At 50.3% G+C, this 21784-nt stretch overlaps 1 protein-coding gene across 1 annotated transcript in view; it reads right to left on the reverse strand.

Moving 5' to 3' along the window:
- LAMA5 (laminin subunit alpha 5) overlaps positions 1-14410 on the reverse strand; it is a gene marked incomplete at both ends in the record, with an annotated part of 77850 nt that extends 63440 nt beyond the window's left edge. The window contains 2 exons of the mRNA XM_079543472.1: positions 8750-8902; positions 14123-14410. Coding sequence (XP_079399598.1) covers positions 8750-8902; positions 14123-14410 — 441 coding nt within the window. The remainder of the gene's footprint in view (positions 1-8749; positions 8903-14122) is intronic.
- Between the last annotated feature and the right edge of the window lie 7374 nt (positions 14411-21784).

The following is a 21784-nucleotide window of genomic DNA, read 5'->3' on the forward strand; positions in this document are numbered from 1 at the left end:
ACAGGGTCCCTCCGAGCACACAGCCTTGCCATCACAGATCACATTGCCTCAGCAGTTTTTCCATCCTCCCTCCAGAATAGGAATCCTGGCAGGGATTACACCCCAGAGCTCTGGCTCCCAGGTTGGACCATGGGGATTTGCTAATAAAGTCTCAGAGAAACTGACTCCTTGCACCATGGATGAGCTCTGTGCACCAAGCCTAGACTAAATCAAGCTTCCAGACATTTCAGCAGTATCAGTGGCTGCATTTTTTGTAATTCCTCTGCACGGTTCCTGCAAGCCCCAGCAACACTGTGTTTAAAGCTTCAATTGTTAGCAGATTTCAACAACGTCAAACCTGACACGTGCAAGCAAGCTTATTCTTTTAAAAATCTGCATTAGAGCCATGCACCATGTTAGCATTTGTCAGCAAGTTTCCTCACCATGATACTGCCATTCAGAGCCAGGTTAGCTGACCCAATAGCAGCACATACCAGGGCCACAGCAGGATTAACATTCCCAATGCCACTAACACCAGCAGAGATCTGCAGCTACAGCGTTTGCACAGCGGTTCTTGCTGCTGTTTGGACATACGAAGCTCATCAGAATGTGGGCTTTGTGCTCACACACACCCCAAGAACCTCCTTGTATCTGCAGCATCATTTACTGAAAGTTGAAGTAAGCTAATGTCAAGGCAGAAAGCAATTACTGTTAAATAAAGAACAAAAAAAACCCCTATCCTGGAGTTCAGCCACAATCTTCATGCCCACTCTGTATCTGGGTGGATGCAGACTTTGCAACAGACTGAAAAAGGATTAAGCAGCAGCTTTAGCAAACAGGCAGGACAACAACAGCAAAGCCACAATGAAGACAGCGGTAAGGATTTGTTTGCAGTTGCAAACCATAAACACAGACGTACAACTGTGTTCAAATACCAGAAAGCCATTCTTTTTCCTTCCTATCAGGGCTTGGCATCATATGCATTTAACTGGATCCAAGAGATGCCTGCAGCATCATGCTAACAGTTTTTTGGTCACAGGGCACGCTTCAATCCACAATGATGAAAACTCATAGGAACCCATAAATAGAGCTCAGCTGAGCATTTGCGTGTGTGAGAGCTCAGCAGTGCTCTTTATCCAAGCAGGAAAAGAAAGAAACGAGAGAAAGCAGCTAAAAACATGTGTGAAAAATGTGGCAGCTCCCAGGGTTTGGCTGTTTGCTTGTCACTGCATGAGTCAGGCAAACAATTGCTAAAAAGAGTCAGCATGCCAAGCAGAAGATGCAAAGTTTATCCTCATGCAGAGGACACCAAGTAGAGCTGAGTTCTTACATAAAAGCTCTGCCAGTAAATCTGCTCCGTCAGAGATACCGTTCTCAGCATACAGAGGCACAACGTAAAAACCATCAATGTATGCAACTCTTCCAGGATAAAGGCACCTTGTTTTGACAAACTATTCCAACTGCACACCATTCAACACAGACAAATGCATCTCTGCAACCAGAGCTTGGCTAACTTAACCCAGCTGGCACAGACGCAGTTTCTTGAGGTAGACACAGCTGGAACAAGAGGCACGATGCTTCCTGCCACATCCATGAGCCACTCACCTTTCCCACAACCATGTTCCCCCCAAGCCAAACATCTCCTCCACTCTGCTAGTCACTGGAGGGAAGGACAGGACAATCAAATTACCATCCTCACATCTCTGAGGTCTCGAAGAGGACAGAGAAGGGGATGCAGAGTCCCTAAATGACACTGACAGCCCCTCACTGCTTTCCCTATCTGCGGATGGCTGTCTTTCAGGCTTGGTGAAGCAAGACCAGAGCTCTCAGAGGAAGTTTCCTAGCTTCCTGTGCCGCACAACAGAAGCTGGCATCACGCAGACCCACCTTCCATTACCAGTGACCTCATAGTAACAAAAGCCTTTTTATAGTCACACTTGGCAACCCCTTCTATGGAGCTCAAAACAAAGTAATTCCTGCTGGCCTCGTGTAAGTCTCTGGTGATCTCATCCAAGGGAGCTCCAAGCCACCAAACTGCCCTTGCCCTGTGCAGTCACCCATGTGCCAGGTCCTGTCCTCCTCTCTGGATCTCCCCATATCACACATCCCTCTTCCTACCTCTTCTCTCTATCCATCCCCTCAGCATTCCTCAAGAAGCACCTACTCAATTACCAGCTCTCTGTGATTAGACCACAACTCCCCAGTTAGCTACTGCTTGTCCTCAGCCCGCTCAGAAGCCTTCAGAAGGACTCTCCTGCCCCATCAGCCAGGCACTGCCTCTCACCTCGTGCCTTCCTGCTGGTCTCTCTTTTGTCACCCATCAACAATGCACTATTTATTGCACTGCTTGGCACCACACAGGGGAAGGGAGATCTGGAATTTGAGGAGTACAGAATCCAGAAAACAGGAAACGAAGGATCAAGGCTGGGCATAGCCTGGGGGCCCATGTTTATGACTGTAATAAAAGGATGAGGCAGAGATGAAAGCAGGGCTGAGCCAGGCGTGATGGAGCATGGAAAGAGAGGTGTGGGGCAAGGTAAACAAAACAGCTTTGGAAGAGCAGGAGTTGGCTGGGCAGATGCATACTTAGCAGCTTCCACACTAGCCAGTGGGGTCTGAGAGAGATCAGGACTATGATGGAGCTATGGAGGGCAGGAACAGCTACCAGAAAGCTTTCCTAGGAAGCAGCAACTGCTCACTTGAGAGACTTCTCATTGTGGTCTGGATCAAGTGGTATCAAGCGTGTGATGCCACAAGATGAGTGCGTTTCCCAGCCCACGTCTGGGCTGCATTCATAGGCCTCAGCCACAGCACGGACCCAAGAGGGTGTTCAGCAAATAGCTTTGTACCCATCAGTCTGGAGCTTTGCAGGCTCCAGGTTGGTGACAGGCTGCACACAGAGTGGCAGAGATAAATGCATTGTTCCTGTTTTTGGAGATAGGACAAGCAAAATTACAGAAAACACAAAGCCAAGTGCTTGGACATCATTGCACTCCGTGTCAAAGCAGTGAAGCTCTGCTTCCACTGTGTACCCTGACCACTGTGTACCCTGTCTGAAGCAGAAAAACACAGCTCTCCAGTAATCAGAGGCTGACCTAGATGGCTCTGGTTGGTTTTAACTTGCCGGGTGCAATCACAAACAGGGCAGACAAAGCCAACCTCAGAGCACACTCACACCCGACCCAAGGCACACGCTTGTTTACCAGGCCAGCCAAGCAGGCACTTTCCAGGAGAACAGCAAGAAATTACAAGGCTTGCCTTCCAGCTATTCATTACAAAGCAAAGCCTCCCATATGCCAGCTCACAGCTTGCCTGACCTCTCCCCAGCTCGCCTGGAGGCTTTCTCCTAATCTTTGAGGAATCCCAGGGAGCGGGGCAGGAACAGGCAGCCCAGCCAGGAGGGGAGCACGAGCCACCTTGCTTCTCATCACAAAGAAATTAAAAATAAGCAACAATACCTAGGAAGAAATTACACTGGAAGAATTGCACGAGTTTCTTTTCTTTAGAAACAGTAATTATCTTTTCATCAGTTGCTACCTGGAGCTGGGGGGGGGAGAGGGGGGTAGGCTGAGGCTGGATTTTAACACGTGAGTTCCCCATAGCTAGTTCAGGTCTGGGCAGAGCCTTGGGAAGATTAAGCAGTAGAAGCACAAGGGTCGTTTGTGCAAGATGTAAAAAGCACAGGCAGAAATAGCCTCCTTGTAGAGCACAAAAGGTGCCACAACGCTGAGTGATGTGCTCAGAGCCTCCTGCCCCACCAGCTGCCCTATTCTCAGCGCCAGCAGCATGGCAGATGTGCCAGGCAACAGCAGTTTTTGGGGAAGTCAAATAGCCCAAATGAAATACCAATTACTCAGATGTGGAAAAGTGATTTTAAGCAGTACTGCTTCACAACTGAAGTAAGCATAACACAGAATTCTAACTCATACCACCCATGATTTACCTCAAAGTGATATTCTGCACATCTGCTCCCCTACAGCAACAGCAGTAACAAAGAAGAAAAGGAAAAAAAAAAAAAAAAACAACTGATCTGAGTCTTGGCTGCTCTGGATCCTGGAAATGGGAACTTGGCATCTGACTTGGCAAGGGTGATGAATGGGACGAGGATGGGTTTGCTCTTGCTGCTGGAGCACAGCACCCTGCTTGGCTAACAGCCAGGCACTCCCTGCTCACCTGAGTGGCTCTCGCACAGCCACTGGAGCCAGGAATCCTGTGGGAGCTGGCAGCGAGCACAGGAAGGGCTGAGAAAAGGCAAAAATCTCCCTCACTCGGGGGGGGGAGGGGGGGGGGGGGGGATCGGGGGGGGGAAGCTGCTGGGTCTGGGTCAGGGGAACTGGAACTTTGGAAAAACAGCCTTCACAAGCAAGTATTTAAAACAATAAAGGAGGAAATACAGTGGGAGAAGAACAACGCAGGCGGGCTCAGCGCCAGCCCCAGCGCTGCTCTCACACTCACACCTTCCCAGCTTTCCCCAGGGAAGCAGCACTAACACGAGCATCAAGCGGGGCGCATGTGGGAACAGCAGTGCTCAGCAGGCTCCTAAGGGAGCCACAAGCTCTTCCAGGTGGGGAGCTGCAGTTTAGAAGCCACTAAGCGAATAGAGATTTCAGTCTCCTTTTGGAGATCAGGCAACTGCAGAGGACTCTACACAGGAGAAGAGGCTGTTGCTTCAGCTGTTGAAAGCAAGAAGGATTTCTGCTCAGCCTGTTTAACATGCTTTATTTTTAATACTGCTTTTGCTCCAAGACACAAAGAACTGTTTGGAGAAAAAAAGGCCTTTGTTTGAGATTTTATGCCCCAGCTCCTTACTTAAGGTGCAAAACCCCACCATAAATGCTGCTAAGCCCTCCTACCCCTTTCCCACAGCAGTGCCCCAACACAGTGATGAACTAGGCGTCCTTACAGTTAATTGTCGTTGAATTTTTTTTTTTTTTTTTTTTTTAAGTGAGAACTACACACAAAAATCCTCAAATATCGCCCCATTTTTGCAACACTTTCTGAGAAATACATGCCAGGCAGATACAGCAGTGCATGGTCCTGGGACAAGAGGAAGTTGTGCATTTGCTGGAGGTGTGTGCTGACAACAGGAATGCAGAAGACATCCCCACTAAGGGGAAGGAAAGGGAGAGATTCATTTTAAGTTTCTCTCTGCGTCTAGCAAGAAAGAACAGGATACCATGGAGGGCAACAGACATCAGTGATATCACCCAGCTGCAATAAGAAATCTCACAGCAACTGAAATACGGGTGCAAATGGAAGAAGGTGAGAGAACAGAGAGGTTTTTAAGCTGAAATACCTTCTCCGATGGCCATCATACCATCCCACCCCAGGCTTAGGGAATGCTCCATGCTATAATAACCACGAGCTCTCTCCTGAGATTTAACAAGTTTATTCATCAAGAAGTTCTGAATTAACTAAGCCAAGTAATAAACAGATTCATCTCTGTGCTGAAGGCTTTCGCTGGGGACAGGTAGGACAGCTCAGCCCTTTCCTCCAGCTGCCATCCCAGAGGCAGCCTGGAGTAGCCCTGCTTTATTTTCATCTGAACGGAACAGCCACAGGAAGACAGAAACTAAAGAGAAGATTTTATAGTGCTACGACACGCCAGGTGCTGTGCTCTCATTCAGCAGTGTTCCTCCAGCATTAGGCCAATTGACATTTTCACCCAGTCCAGAACTTAATATTCATTAATGAGACACCGGGCCATTTCCTTCCTTCATTTCAGATGCTCCTTGCCGGGGAGCAGGGCCCTGCCAGAAGCTTACCCCTGACATCGAGGCTTTCAGACATAAATCTCATTCCTGACTACAACAAGCGTTAAATAGCTTGAGGCGTGTAAATCAAAACTCCCTGCAAAGCTTCAGTCGGAGGCTCTGCTGTTCCCCAGTGTCACCAGGCTCTGGGGGTGGGGGCTGCAATCCCATCACTGTCTCACGGCAGTAATTAACCTCCAGCAAGCACTGGCACGAAGCTCCTGCTCTTGCACGACCGCAAGCATTCCTCTCCCCGGAGTTTACCATAAAGCACCGGCTATCCATAAACATCTCAGGGAAGGGCTGGCCTGGGTTCACCTTCACGCAAGGAAGATGTCAGCCCTGGCAGGACGCCAGCCATTCATGGCTCTGCGAGCCTCCTGATTTCTGTCAGCTCTGACTCAAGCGACCTACTTGGGGGGAAGAAAAAAAAAAATAAGTTTCCATCACACCCTTTCCTCCCCTCCACCCACTGCAGGATCACAGGGGACCATCTCCACAGTGACCGTGAGTCACCATCTCTTGTCCCTCTGTGAGCACAGCAGTACCACAATGTACAATGGTGTTCTCCCTGAGCATGGCATCCTCCAATTGTTCCAGCCCGTGAAACCAGAACCGTGCTCCACCATGGTGCTGCAGTGCTGAATTTGGCTGCATACAAACCCATGCAGTCACCCGACCATTCATCCTAACCATATTAAAGCGCAAAGCATGAGCTCACGATTAAAAGCAGGAAAATAAAACAAGTATTCCCTATTCAAGCTTCTACCCCCAGTAGCTCCTAAAACCCATTTCACTTTGCTCCTTGGAGCAGTCTGTGTTATTTCTGATTCCCAGTCAGGCCTGACGTAGGAACCATCACTGACTTCTCTTTCAGCTTTTCACCCTACAAAGATAAATCACCCCTCCCCACAACAGCACAGACACAGCACCAGAAGCAAATCAGACCCCAGCCCCTCAGCAGATAACCAGGCACAACCTCCCCTTGTTGTGGCAGGAGCTCTGATCTGATTTTAACATCCCTGTGAGGAGAACAAGTTCCCAGCCAGCAAAAGCAGAGCCCAACAGGCTGCTTAATTAACAGCCCCTCTCCTACTTGCCACAGCCTTGCCAAACGCTGCAGAAACTTGATTCCAACCGGTAATTAAGCACTTATGGCACAGGAGGGACAAAGAGCAGGGACACAGGGAAGGGAGGGGGCTGACACCATCATCTCCCACCATGCTCCATTGAAGCTCTATGCTGTGTGCACTCTGGGCACTAGCAATTCCCCAAAGGGACAAAAAAGTTTCCATAGCCATCAGTTCCTTAAATTAAATCTTAATTGGTCCAAGAGATCCCCAGAGGGTTATATGGAGCAAGGGGAGGACTTGTTTGTCAGCCAAAAAAAAAAAAAAAAAAGCCTGCATTCAGCCGTGCCTGTGAGGGTGTTACCTGCACTGTTTCACAGGTATCTGAGGAATTTGCTAACCTGGCTGCCAGGCAGTCTGCTCCAGCTCTCGCCCTGCAGACCTTGCTGGGTCCCAAAAATTCCTCTTTTCCTCTCTTTTCATCAGTCTCAATTTCAAGAAGAGGAAATTAGTGATTTACTAGCATTTCGTTTCTGTTGCCTGACCCACCAAAACAAAGGAGGGAAAAGCAAAGAACTGATTCTCCCTAGGAGTACAAACGGGCTATTACAGCAATTATGTGCAACACGGGCATACATTAAGAGAAAGCCACTGAACACGGATCCTTTAGGTTCATACTCCTGCTGCAACAAGTGCTCATTTTGCAAAGGCAGAAGTGTCACTGAGTGAGCTGTAGCCCCAGAGGAACTCCCCACCAGATGCAAGCTGTGCTACCAACCTCATAGGAGTAATCATGCAACTCCATCCCAGGGTACAGAGTGCAGAGACTGCAAGCACACCCTCAGCACTCCCTGCCTGCTGGAAGCCACCTGAGATGCTGCCAAGATGCTACATTGGCTAAGAGGATTGGCATGCTGTGTGCTGCCTGGGAAAGCTGTGCCCACCCAGCTCTTGTGTGACACACAGTGCCCCAGGCACCAGAGGACATTTGGTGGTGCCATGTATAGCTCAGCTCCAGACAGCTGCAGAGCTGGAGTCAGACCTCTGACAGAGAATGATGACAAATGAGCTTTCATTCCATTCAACTGGTCGAAAGCTGTCTGCAAGGTCAGTGCAAAGCTTCAGTGCCTGACAAGACTTGAAATTACCACAATCAGTGCAAGTTCCTATACTAAGGGGCACTCAGTCCCTGAGCGATTACAGCAGCCACATTACCCATCCCAGAGCTGAACCATCCCAAGCAGCACAACTGTTAGGTCCATTTAATACAGAATGTCCCAAGTTGGAAAGGACACATAAGGATCACTGAGTTCAACTCCTGACTGTAGGGTGATCCTGTGATTTGAAACAAGGTTGTTATTCAAAGCACAGGTCTGCATATGACACAGCCCATTCCTCCCCTCTTCCCTACTGCTGTCTCCCTCCAAACAGGACAGCCCCCGCAGAGATGCTTGGGGAAGAGAACACCCCCTCTGTAGTAATGCCACATAGCAGCAAGCAGCCCTCATCCCTCAGACCTTTGCGCCCCCGGTCTGTGACCCCTCCAGTTCCTGCAGCATCAGATGCTGACATCTTTCCTAAGCCAAGGAAGGTCTGAGAGAATAACCCATTTCCAGAGGAATGCTTCTGTGACTGAATGGGAGCAGCAAAGGAGGGCTGTGGGCTGGCAGCCATCGCCATTACAATGTTAATTCCCTCTGACTTGCCAGAATTAGAGACCAAGCATCCACTGTCATTCTTTGTCTTTTAGGGAAAGATTTTCAGCCTGGACTTAATGTTTTCAAATAACTTTACAGTTTTAACAAAGCCTCCTGCCCTGGATTAGATAAGGTTACATCTCACCCTTCCAGCTTCCACCCATCCACTGATGAACCTGAGAAGAATGGGAGGACAGGTCCTTGCCAGCAAAGCACAACCTACAACATGACTGAGAAGGACTTGGGTTACCTGTCCAAGGTCCAGAGTGACGTTGACCTGGTTGAACTCCAGCCCACGGGAGAGTGGGGGACTCTGCCACCAGCGCTCCGTCCCATCGATGGCGTTAGTTATGGGATGTGCCTTGTTGCTGTTTGCTGAGGAGCAGATGTCACAGTACTGGCCCTGAGGGAAAGCACAAAAAATAAAACAACAAACATTTAACCGTGGCCAGGAAAGCATGGCACAAAGCAGGCAGGTACCAGAACAGTTCAGAATACAGTGTGAATCAATGTATAAACTTTTGGTATGCACCAATTTAGAGCAGGGACTGAAAAATGAACGTAAGAAAGCTCTGAAAACCCACAATAACTCAGTGTACAGTTCTGACTGCCCTAATAAGCACCCTTTCTGTATTTCACATAAGCACTGTGCATTGCCATTCTGAGCTCCAGTGCCACAAGGGCTGCTCTGCTGAACTGCCACTCACAGCCTTGGCAATACCCAGAGATCCCAACCCACACCATTCAGTCACTATGAACCCAGGCTGCCAGTTCTTCTGCCCAGCTCCCTGCAATCTGCTGCTTGTCAACCTATTCATTTCACAAGTATAGTCTTTCAGCTCCATTTTCAAGCTTAATAGTGTGGCAGCCAAGACCCTCACGCTGGTGATGCCACAATGCAAGGCCAGGAAGGGACAGCCCATGCTGTCACCCAGCCAGGGACCTGACTGCCATTGCACTCACAGACCCTCTTGTCTTGCTTTGGCAGCGTGGTGGCTGTCAGCCCCCTGGACACACTGCCAGAGAAAACAGCTCCACAACCTGAGCAGCCCCTGCTGAGCTGCATCAAACAAAGCCCTGAGCTGCTCAGGGCAAGACTTTCTTTCCCCTTGAACAGGCAGCTGAATCTGACTCACTCTTAAGGAACCCTGCAAGAAGCCCTGTACATCAGGGAGTTACTTGGTTCATGGAGCATCACTTCTGTCGCTTGAATTGCTGCCACAGACAGCCCGGAAGGGAACTGTTCCAGGCAGTCTTCCTTCAAAAGGTGCAGCTATTCCCAGGCATGCAAGCTGCCTCTCCCAGCTGCTGCCTGCTTTAATATTACATCCAGTACAAGTTCTCAAGGCAGTTAGGCTCCTTCCTGCCTGCCCCCTGCCAAGGCAGAGGCAAGGCAGAGCCATGGGGCTGTGATCCTCCAGCTGCCCCAACCTCTGCAGGAATTGCACTGCACAAAAAACGGAGAATTCCCCACATTCTTCCCCACAGCCATGCTATTTGCGGGCAATTATGCAATGCAAATTGTGTCAAATAAACATGCCTTTTAATTAATTCTTCTGGAAACATGAAAATAGCAAATGGAGAAGTGCCAGGGCAAAGAATGGGGCAGATGGAAGCACCAGGTGGCCATGATGTACAGAGGGGAGCTCTGCTGCAGGACGCAGGGAAGGAGGAGGGAATGCAGACCAGATAAAACTGACCCACTGTGAAGCACAAACCTTTAAGGGGAACCGGTGCAACAGGTTGTGTGGAAATTTCTACTGCACAGTAAGGTGGGGGGAGAAGCAAGGCAAGGTTACAAAATGAGGATAAATAACAAAAAATAAAGTGTTTTCATACTTTAAATTCTTGCCACAGATGTGAAAGCCATTTTGAACCCAAAGTTCACATGGACAGGTGACAGCCAACTCGAGCTTAGCAAAGAGGGGACTAAAAATTAGGATCAGCTGTTATGCATTTGTAATGCTGATGTTATCCCTCCCCATGCTGGGCAGCCTGCAGGGTTAGCTGCCCATGGGTAACGTGTCAGCAGCTGAGCCAGGTTTGCTGATAAAAGCATCACTGGCCCCTCTGCTGCACCACTTGCTCATTAGCTATTTTGTTAGACCCAGACCTAATCCTCATGTGAATCATTCCTAGCTATTTGTACTTTAAAGCAGCTCACGCTCCTGCACAGCATGCCAGGTCTCTACGGGGAGATGAGAGTGTCTGACATCAGCAGAGGATTTTAATTAAAAAGAAATTGTGAGCTGCAGGCTCAGGGGGGACAGCAGGCTCATGGAGCAGCAGGGGCATAGACATCACCAAGGTACGTGAGGGAAAGAGCTCCAGCAATGCCAGGAGGCTGCAAGGCAGCTCAGAGGGCATCCACTATCAAAGCAAACTGTAACTGGAGGGAGATAAGGAGGAACATCTGAATAAAGGGCAGCTTCCAGGGCCCTGCAAAGCCTGATCCCATTCCCCTCACATCAATAGGAGCTATTTCCCTTACACACAAAGGCTGCCTGGTGCTCTGCAGGCATGCTTGCCCCCAGGAGAGCTTTGTGCTGGGGTACAGCCCTGCCTCAGCCTCATCCCAAAACCACGGGGATGTGATCACAGAGCTGCTGGGGCAAAGACATGGGGCAGGAAACGGGAAGCAGAAGGTGCTATTCCAGATAAAAGTGTATGTTCACAAGCTGCTCCCAGGGCTATCTTTACTGACAAGCAACACAGCTCACACAGCCAAGCAGGTGCTGTCTCATCTGCTGTCTCTTTCACGGGCAATTACCCAGCTGCAGTTAGACCAAAAAGCTCCAGTCCTTTCAAACACAAGCACAGAAGAGACTCTCAGAGGCTCCACAGCAGCCAGCCCTCCAACCTGCAGAGACCCCCGGGCTGAGCCATCTCCCTCTGCTGTGCATGGAATGCAGAAAGATGGGGCTAGACAGACACTGCCTGCGGGCGAGCACAGCATGGCCAGGAGCACTGCCACCAGGAGCCACCCCAGTACTGAGCAGGTTGGTACTGAGGAGATCCAGATCTCAGCTGCTGTAACACCTGGATAGGACCTCCTGTAAGCAGTGTGTTGCTCAGGCAGGTGCAGCTCTGTTGTATGACTTAAGAAGCAAAGGAGTCCTTTGCAGCAGCAGGGTTTGAGGGAAGATGAGTTGCAAAGGAAGGCAGAAGTATTGATTTAAATGAGCAAGGTTTTTAAGTTTTAAGGTATGTAATTGCCTCAATTAATGTTAATAACTGCCTTATTGTTGTATTAAGGTGAAACCAAGCCACCATCCATAAGCCTGATTTGCTGGAAGCAGGAGAACTGTCTCTACCCTGGAACAGACAGCTTACAGGCACCCTCAGCAAAGCTCCGTGGGGATAACGAGCCTATAATATCTCCTCTTTGTCCCATCTTCACTCTGCATTAAGGTGGGATTGCCCATGCTGATCAGTGACTGGGATGAGGGCAGCAAAGCTCCACACAGTTCCTCTCAGCACACCTCAGCAGCGTTCTTCATCACACCCTCACAGCCTGAAAAGCCTCCTGCAGCTAGAGCTGCTGTCTTCTGCCAGAGAGCCCCGAATAAAGCAAAGGAAACTCCCTGAAAAGGTTCAGAGCCTTCCCACAAGCTGTGCCAAAAACACTGCAAGTGCCTTTAGGGCAGTATTACTTCAGAAAGTTTGATTATCGACATTTTTAGAATATTAGGCTTTCAAGTCAATGAAAACTCTTTCCTGGAAGTCTACTGCAGTGTCAAGCGACAACAAGCAGAACACAGGATGGACTGAACCGATGTAGCAATAATGCTACACTGGGTCCTCACTCAAGCAAATGCCCCTTCTCCACAGTAACAGGCAGACTCTTGGGGTGTCCCACGAGGCATTCTTCTTGATGGAGAGTCCATTTTTATCACAATCACACCATGCCCAGACAGCAGGGCAGGCAGGTGGGTAAGGGAAGGGATCGGTGGGACAAGCAAGCACCAAGGACATGCACACAGAGCTCATTACTGCCACCTCAGCCTGCCTGAATAGAACACTTCCCTCCCACACCCCCATTGCTTTGGTCACCAAGGAGTGCTGAGCTCCCTAAGGTGGTTGAATGAGGAGCTCTGACCTCTGCTTCAGCCACCTGCTTCCTCTCCTCCCAGCTAGGTCTGTCTGTGCTCACGGAAAGCTGCCACAAAGGGATATTTCTAAAGCCCTCAGCCCAACCAGAGCCTCAGCCTGGGGAGCAGCACTGGATCAAAGGGACTTGTGCAGAGCTGCATTAGGGACAGAAAAGGCGGCTGGAACAGATCTGTGGCCAAGGAGCCCCATTGGGTGGCAGAAGGCAGGAGGATGTGACCCCCACGGTACCAAGGGATGGACTGTGCTCAGGAGGAGCTGCAGCTCCTGGGTGGAGCAACCCATGTGCTGCATCCCAGCATCAGCATCCATCCCCAGTGCCATGCTGGGCAGCAAAGGTTGCTGCAGCACAGGTGGACAGCAGCACAGCAACAAATGCATACTCACATCTACCAGCTTTATCTTACCCTCCTAGTTTTGATTGGCACATTATTCACTTTTTTTCTTTCAACTGCACATAGAAGCAGTTATCCTTTACTTTTCCTTACTGCCTTCCAGTATGAAAACTCACGTGCATGATGTATATGCACAACTATTTCACTTTCCTGGGGATTATTTCAGGTCCCTACTGTCTCCCAACAGAGCTCAAGCTGCACTAATTTACAGTACAGCAGAAACAGATCAGTTTAAAAAGCAGCAAGGCTCAGAGGAGACTATGCCAGCGTTTGCCTTCCAGTAACAACTTCAACAATTTCTATGACAAAAAGGACAAAATCCCACGTTGTAAACACAACAGCAGGAAAATTCCTAGCAGAGCACTGACTCAGGAGAATGCAGTCAGAATGACAAAAATGCTTCAAGAGCTCATCCCACAACAAAGGCAGCCCTAACAAAAGGACCAAGAAAGGCTCTGCTTAAGAAGCCGGCAGATCTTTGCTCTTCATCACCATCACACTGTGCTGCTGCACTGCAACAGGTGCCAGGCACCCGGAGTCTCACAGCAACACGCGGCAGGGCTGGTGGTTAGGCTGCAGGCTGCACGTGGGAACTCAGCAGCTTTTCCAAGGGAAGAGGCAGCAGCAGGTCTGGAGTCCCTGCTCGTGGTCTACAACTGGTTTACGGTTCTACTTTCCTTAGAAGAGGACCGGAGCTGTACAGCACCTTTTGCCCTCCCCGTTCCTGGCTGCGAGCTCCCTCTGCTCTGCTTGAAACGGGATCCCTGAGATCAGCCACCTGATAAACGCGCCTTCTTCACCTTCTGCTCATCGCAATCCCACACCGACCCCAAGGAGCAGAACTCGGACCCACGAGGCCATCCGCCCCCCACGCGCGCCCCAGCGATCCTCGTGCAGGCAGAGGGCCGGGGAGCCTCGCCCGGCATCGCACCGACGCGAAGCTCCGAGTCCTTTATAAATCACGCCATGGGAACTCGGCGAGCCTCGTTCACGTGCACAGCCCGGCAGCGGGGAGCACGTGAACGGCTCGGGGGGCACGGAGCACAAAACCGACCCGGAGAGGATACCTAAGGGACCCGGCCCTCAGCCCCGCGACCATCCCCGGCCTCGGCCCCTACCTGGATGGTCTGGTTGGGGTCCCCCCCCGCCAGCGGCCCCCCCACCAGCTTGCAGTACAGATCCTCCACGGCACGGCGGCTGCCGGCCGTCCCCGCCGCTTCCTCGCCGCAGGTGGCGGAGGCGGAGATGCGGGTGCCTTCGGCCAGGTTGAAGTAGGGCGGGTGGAGGCTGTGCCCGTTCACGTCGCCGGGGAAGGAGGCGGGCGGGCGAGCGGCGGTGGGCAGCCCCGCTCCGAGTCCCAGCAGCAGCACCAGGAGCCGCAGCCCCCGCTCCGCAGCCCTCGCCATCTTCCCCGAGCCGCCCTCGTAGCGGGGGGTTGGGGGGGGGAAGGCAGCAGCGTCTCTCCCCGCTCCCGTCCCGCACTGCGCTCCGCGTCGTCGCGCCCGCGCTACTTCAGCCCCAGCGGCGGGGAGGAGCCGCCCGCCCCGCACCGCCTCCGGGGGCCCCGGTCCCGTCCATCCCCCCCCTCCCCAAACCCGAAACCGGCCTCGCCCTGCGAACCGCCCCGAGATGTGGGGAGGAGAGGCTAAATGGGGTGAAGGGATTTTTTTTCCCCTTTTTTTTTTTTTTTTTTTTTTTTTCCCCTAAGAAAGAAAGAGAAAAAAAAAATGAAAGGGACGGGATCTTCGCGGAAACAATGTGTCTATTGTAGCCGCGGGGCTGCGCTGCCCTCCTCCTGCTCGCCGGTGTTGTAGTGCATTAATAAACTCCATTAACCAATGGATTGGTTTATCTCCGGGAAAAGCTCTATTACTAATTAACAGAACGTTAAAAGGCCCCCAAGTCCCATTCACTCTCCTCAAGGTTTGCTGTTTGTTTAATGTGGACAGTGAAAAATCGCCCTTCTTTGCCCCAAAGGCAGGCAGGGAGGCAGGCCGGCCCCTTGGGGACTGGCTCTGCCTCCTTAGCTAAGAGGAAAGGAGCACTACTGACCCGCCCTTCCCCATCGCTCTGCTCCCAATATCCCTCGTGTCCCCAAGGCTCATAAGGAGCACTGCCAGCACTGTGCTCCTGTACTGCTTGGGGAAGGCAGCTCATGGATGAACACTCAGTGATATAATGTCAGATTGCAGGAACCCAAATGCCAGCAGCAGTGCGGGAGGTGCAGGGCTGCAGCCCGCATCCAGCTGTGCCAGCTGTGCCACCATGGCACGTGGTGGCCCTGGTGTCATACCAGTGCACACAGCATGGTGTGAGGCACCGAGCACAGCTGCCAAAGCCATTGGGGCAGGAAGGCTCCCCACCGGCATCCAGGCTCCTTTAACCCCTTCCTGCTGTCTGTCTCTTGGGAGATTTTTCCCATTTACTCACTTTATGCAAGGTCTTAATATGCAGCAGATGAGTACACAATTAAAAGGCTAAACAGAACCCTTGAAAATAAATTCTTTTAGAAAGTATGGGCGGTCTCTGCCCTTTAAAGTGGATGTTGCAATGGTCAGCTTGCTCTGGGGAGAGTGGAACAGCCGCCTCTGAGTGCAGTAATCGTTAACCAACATGGTTATGAACAGGAAACCAGCACTTCAGTGAGCTGGGATTAAACTTCCTTCAACTTTATCAAACACCATATTAATTAGCTGCTTATCCCCCGTGGCATCTGTGAAAACACCAGAAGAGTTAACCAGGAAAGCAGGGCACAGATTAGGGAAATCATTTTCTCCCACCCCCACGAGAGAGTTTCAAAGCAAAACACTGGGGCCGCTCTAATATCCGTAATCCCTCTAGTGGTAACGCTGTGGCACGTAATTAATCACCCTTCCAAAATGCAATTAAGGAAAGTGAACCATCCATCCAGAGTGAGATCACTGCGAGCACGTGGGCTTTGTGGCACGGATTCAGCCACAGGAGCAGAATCAAAGGCCGCCCCACAGCCCTGGGCACCGCACAGCCGCTGGGAGCAGAGGGCTGAGAGCACATTGGGGCTGCAGGGGTGGCGTCAGCGCTCCTGCGCTGGGCTCCACAGAGCTGCTGCCCACAGTCCCACACTCACACCGGAGGTGCTGAAGCAGAAAAGACTTTGCCATTCCAATCCGGCCCACTACCATCAAACGTAGGCAGAACAGGAACAGTTCAGCTTCTGGTGATGCTGCTCAGATACTGAGCATGCTGTCGCAGCCGCTGCAGCATCCAGGATTTACTGAAGTCGTTATTTTTGCGTCCGTACAGGTTGCAGGACCACAAGGAGCTTGCCAGAAGCCCCCATTGGAAACACAGCAGGCTCTTTCTCCTAAACCTTACCTCAATTAGGGAACCCAACATTTAAACCTGAGCAAAGATTCAGCAAATTACAAGCAAAACATTTCCCATACCCACATCCCCTCTTAACCTGTGCCACAAAGTGGAAGCCTGCTGAGTAATTCAGCAGTAATACCAAGGAATTACCCGGCTTTATATTGCTTATTACATAGAGAAATGAAATCAGATGCTCTTCGCTCTGGGAAAAACAATACATGTCCAATGGAAGAGGAGCTGTGCCTTACTTGTGGTGTTTCCCAGCAAGGTACCTCTGCATTCAGAGCTGTCAGTGTCTGAGACTAGAGAAACAGCAGAGCATATGGTTTCTGTACCACGCATTATGTGGGGTCAGGGACTCGTTATCTTAAGGAAGATTTAATTACTTTTCTGCTGCTCTGCTGCAAGCAGTGTGAAGGAATGTGTTTCCTCTGTGCTGACCTAAGAGCATTGCCCGGAGATCACCATTTCCATGTACACTTCCTGACACAGGGCAGGACACGAGAGCAGCTACTGGGTGCTCAGAATTGATCCCACCTGAGCTGGAATGGAACCAACACAAGCTGCAGGAACAAGCAGCAGCCTTCATCTCCAGCTTTATAATTGTACACACTTTGCAGGCTGTACCTGAGATCTGCAAAATAATACAAAGCAAAACAAAACCACAAGCAGGTTTTAGGTCTCCCGTCTCCTAGACAGGAGTGTGTGTGCTTGCACATCCCATCCACACACAGACAGCTCTGCAAACAGCACCGAGACTCAGAGTGCATCTCCCTGTTTGTGCTTCACACTGACGGCTCAATCAGAGCAGTGAACCCTCCTGCATATGGGGACAGGGCACTGTTTGCATCTGCAGTGAGAAACGACTGAAGAGTTCTCTGGAAAGCACGGGGTTTACCCAGGGTCTGCTTTGCTTGCTCAGCTTTGTTCCTTGGAGTGCACAGAGGGGAGGGCTGCTCACACCACTACAGCCGTCACCTTCAGTGCTCAGCTGTCAGCTTCAAGCACAGCTCTGCTTTCAGTTTTTTGCAGTGTTTTAAAAGACATAAAGATAAAAATGGTTCAGACCAAAGCAGAGTGATGGGGTGCAGCAGCGCGGAGCAGCTCCAGGAAGGGGTCTTCTCAGAACTAAACTACATGAGGCAAAATGCAAAATCCCAAAGCCTACCAACTCCAAGTAAGCATTAGCAAGAATAGGATTAGGAGACATCTGGGATTGTTATTTTTTTCCCTTTGTAGAATTGCTTTTATGTATCTTGTCTGTACTTCCTTTACAGTGTCACACCTTCTCAGATTTGGAATAGTCTGCTCTGACCCATGGCTGCTGGTTTTGCTGTGCCCAGGCAGCACTTTTTAGACTCCAACAGCACATCTGCCTTCTGTCTGCAGGGACACTTCCACAAGAGATCACACAGTCCCATGGCCCAGCAGGATGAGTTACTCTACACCAGAGAATTCAACCCACGTTCAGGTCAGTCTGTACCTTCCCTGCCATCAGATGGTTTCAAACCCCCCAAAGCCAGAACAGGTGTTCCATTCATGCTGCCTGTCTAGCTGGCAGGGACCCAAACGCTTTTTCTTTAACAGCCTGAGCTCCGTGTTGCTCCGGAGAGCACTGAACACACACATGCTGTCCCCATGCTCCAGGCTCAGTCGCCATCAGCAACATGTTTTTCTTTGCACAGATCAAATGAGAACATAGCTGCTTTAATGTTAATGGCCACAGAATCACAGAATGGCCAGGGTTGGAAGGGATCTCAAGGATCGTGAATCTCCAACCCTCTTGTCACATGCAGGGCCACCAACCTCCATATTTAATACCAGATCAAGCTGCCCAGGGCCCCAGATGTGGCCCCAGGGCCACATAGTGCTCAGATATACACCACAGCTCTCCTTGCAGCCCAAAGGCTGCAGAGGACCCCGTGGTGTCAGCAGCCAGCAGCTCAGGCAGCAGCATGAGCAGATCCTTGCAGGAGGACATGGAGCTGTGTCACACAACAGACACGGAGAGAGTGGGGGATGAGCAAATGCGCTCAGGATGGAAATGAGGGCAGTGCTGATGCATGCACTCATGTGTGAGAGGGCAGCAGGGTGCAGGCAGAGAGCACACCCAGAGGTGGGACACATCCAGCACTGCTAACTGGAGTCTGGCTCCAGCCTGACTCAGAGAATAGGATTTGTCCTACTGTGCCACTCCAGCTTATTGGAATGCCTGGACGTTCACCCTCCTGTGCTTGTTCAGCTCGACAGCCACAAGAATTGCTTGACTGCAATCCACTGTATTTCCCTTCAAGAGAGCTGCTGGTGTCACAAATAACTCTGAAAACAACAGGCCCCAAAGTCAGCAGCTAACACTGAAGAAGAACTAATCTGGATCTGCAAAGCAAGACAGCAGTGATTGCTGCACTGCCTCTGCCCTGAGCTGTGTGTCCATCCAGCCTGAAAGCTGCATGTGTGCTCAGCTCTGAGGATGCCCTGACTCCATTAGTGCTCCCAAACCAGCACACTGCAGGGAATGCAGTGCTCATGCAAACATAGCTGCACCAGGGGGAGACCTGTATTATACCTTAAAGCCCTACCAACATCAAGTTCCAGTACATAGACTTGATGAAGAGACTTTCTCTGCCATACTGGATCACAGTATTGTCATTTTCCTATTAAGTCCCATTTCTTTAATGAGAAATAATAGGTGGTTAATGAAAGTTAGGAACAAGCAACAGATCCCAGCAGCATTACAAGCACCAAGCTCACCCCATGGGAAGGAACTGAAGGAAGCAGCGAAGCCACATTCTGGCTATAAGGCTCTGCTATTTTCTCCTCCCCAACAGCTTTTCTAATTGTGCTGCATATGTTTCATGTTTTTTCCTAGACGAAATGAGAGCAGTGGGTCTTATAAACAGTGCCAGCTGCTAAAGAAGTTAGATGCAAAGTCTGAAAAAAAAAATAAAAAATAAAAAATAAAAATGAAGGATTTCTGCCCTCGTTCCTTACAAAGCAGTTTTTGAACGTGGGAAATAACATCATTCCCTGATCCCAAGAATTGGAATGGCCATCCCAGTGAGTGGCACCAGTGTGATGAGTTTGGTATAACTCTGTGGGGTCTGAGCGTCATCTCATTGCAGATGGAGATGGGCTCACGCTGCACCTCCACTTGTTTCAGAGCTGGAAAGGAGATTGGTTACTACACAAGACCTTCCACAGGGCATAAGGCAGTGCTGAATGGCAGAACTCAGCTCCAGCTGCTCATTGTGAGTTCTGTCCATGGAGAACGCTTGCATTTTTTGAGGGGAGGGGGGAGAGGAGAGGGAGGGATGCACTCAGTCCAAGCACAATATTGACAATAAACTCTTCTCTCCAAGATTCCCACTCCTAATCCATGGGACTTGGAGAGGGTGAAAGCATTGTGATGAAATATTAGCGAGAGTTGCCTTGGTAACTGCCCAGATGAAGCCCTCTTACATTCACTGAAGCCCTCCCAGCGTGACTAATACCTCCGGGGCTACAGTTACAGCGCTTCGAGTGCCCTGAATGCACCACCGAGTCAGCAGAGCAAACATGCTCCAACTCCATTTATACACTTACAGCTTAATCTGATTATTTTGCAGCTTGACCGAGTGCAGGAGAAATTTGCAGGGCTGCACTTTGCAATTTCATCTCTTTCATCTCGCTCCTTACACTCATGTTTCCCATTCTGCATTTCCTAAGTCAGAAAAGCCATCAGCTCAACAGCTGGGTGCAAATGGCCCTCATCTGTTAAAATGAGTTTGGCAACACGTTCCTTCCCCTGTTAACCTTATCAGTGAGCAGAACAGGTGAGGAATGTGGAGGGCCCTCACGCAATGCAAAGTGAGAAGCACTGCACAGTCCTCAGCAACATTTCAAGTTTTCAGCAGCCAAAACCACTGCTGTAAGAGAAAACTGGGACATGGGAAAGGCACTGTAGAGAGCCCACCTGCCCTGAATGAGCCATCTCCTCCCATTGCTGCCCAGACTCCACACCAGTGCCCTTCTGCTGGGTGCAATGTGAATTAGCCATGTAAACCTGAAGGCTTGCACAGAGTTTGTCTTTTGAATGGGGACCTGCCGAGATAGACAGCCCCAGGCTGCAGTTCTGCAGCCTCCTGAAGTCCAGGACCATCTCACATGTAGGGCAGCGACAGCAGAGGACACCTCAGTGATCCCTTTGCAAACTGCAGCCACCAGCAGCAGAGAACTATTGGCACTGAAGACGTGGGCTCACCTCTTGCACAGACCTCCTCCATCAAGATGTCCAATAGCCCATAGCTTTCCTGTTGCAGAGCTCCATTCGTTGCCAGAATAGAGAATTCAGTGCCCCAACCCTCTGTAATTGGCACTTTGCTGTCAGGAGGATGAGCTCAGTGATCCAATCCCATGAGTGGGAGGGAGAGCATTGGGTGCCAAGGCGCACTTGGTGTTCCTTCTTCAGTAAAGGAGGACAGGGAGAAGCTGCCTGAAAATCAGAACTGCAAGGCAGAGGAGAGCTCAGCTCACACCTGTGGCTCCTACAGGGCAATCCCTGGGCTATGCCCTGCTGCAGCTCTGAGATAATTTGATTCTCTGCACCTGCCCAAGGGCTTTCATCTCCAAGCGGGGCACTGGGGCATCTCCAAGCCACAGCTGTGTCCTCTGCAGGGATCTTCTAAGAGTCAGTTTAAAGGAGATACATGAAAACATAATGCTGCCCTCTCTTCAGCCACCACCAGTCCCAGCAATCCTCACCTTCAGAAGCACAGCACATCTGGGTGTGCAATGCCATGTGTGGGATCTCTGCCTTTTCGTTGTGCAGTGTGATTGGGTTTTCACACCCGTGTGCACTACAGATAAGAGCAAGCCATGCCTGGGGCTCCATCACAGGAAAAGACTGCACATATTTCTATTGTCACAGGCATTAATCTGAAATCTAAATTGCTTCCTATTTGGGAAAGCCTCTGAGCTTTTTCCATGCAGATTATTCCTCTGGTAGCTGGATAGGAACACCTTGCTGCTTTAAACTTAAAAATAATTCCCCCCAGTAGAAAAAAAGAGCAAATAGGAAAATTGAGGCTTGCAATAATCTGCAATTTCCTCAGTGCTTTAAGGTTTGCATTGTGTATAACTTTTGTGCAGCCATCCAGGTGAGCAAAGAAACCTTTCTAACCTGGTTGATTAGCTGGGATGGATCACGATGGATCCTTTTCTTGCTTCCAAATTTCATTCCAAAAATGGTGATATTTTCAGTAAGGAAAAAGGAACCTCAGAGCCACAGCAGGGCTTTTATGGGAGTGTTCTCTCCAAAGATCCCAGAAGAACTGGCACGGAAACCAAAGGCTGTTTTACCTTCTTTAAAAACACCGAAGGGAAAATGTGCTTTGTGGATCAGGAGATTAAAATTACAGATGTGCTATCTGGTAATTTTACAGCAATTAAAGTCA

This window comes from Tetrao urogallus (genome assembly GCF_951394365.1).
Source record: "Tetrao urogallus genome assembly, chromosome: 16".
Classification (NCBI taxonomy): Eukaryota; Metazoa; Chordata; class Aves; order Galliformes; family Phasianidae; genus Tetrao; species Tetrao urogallus.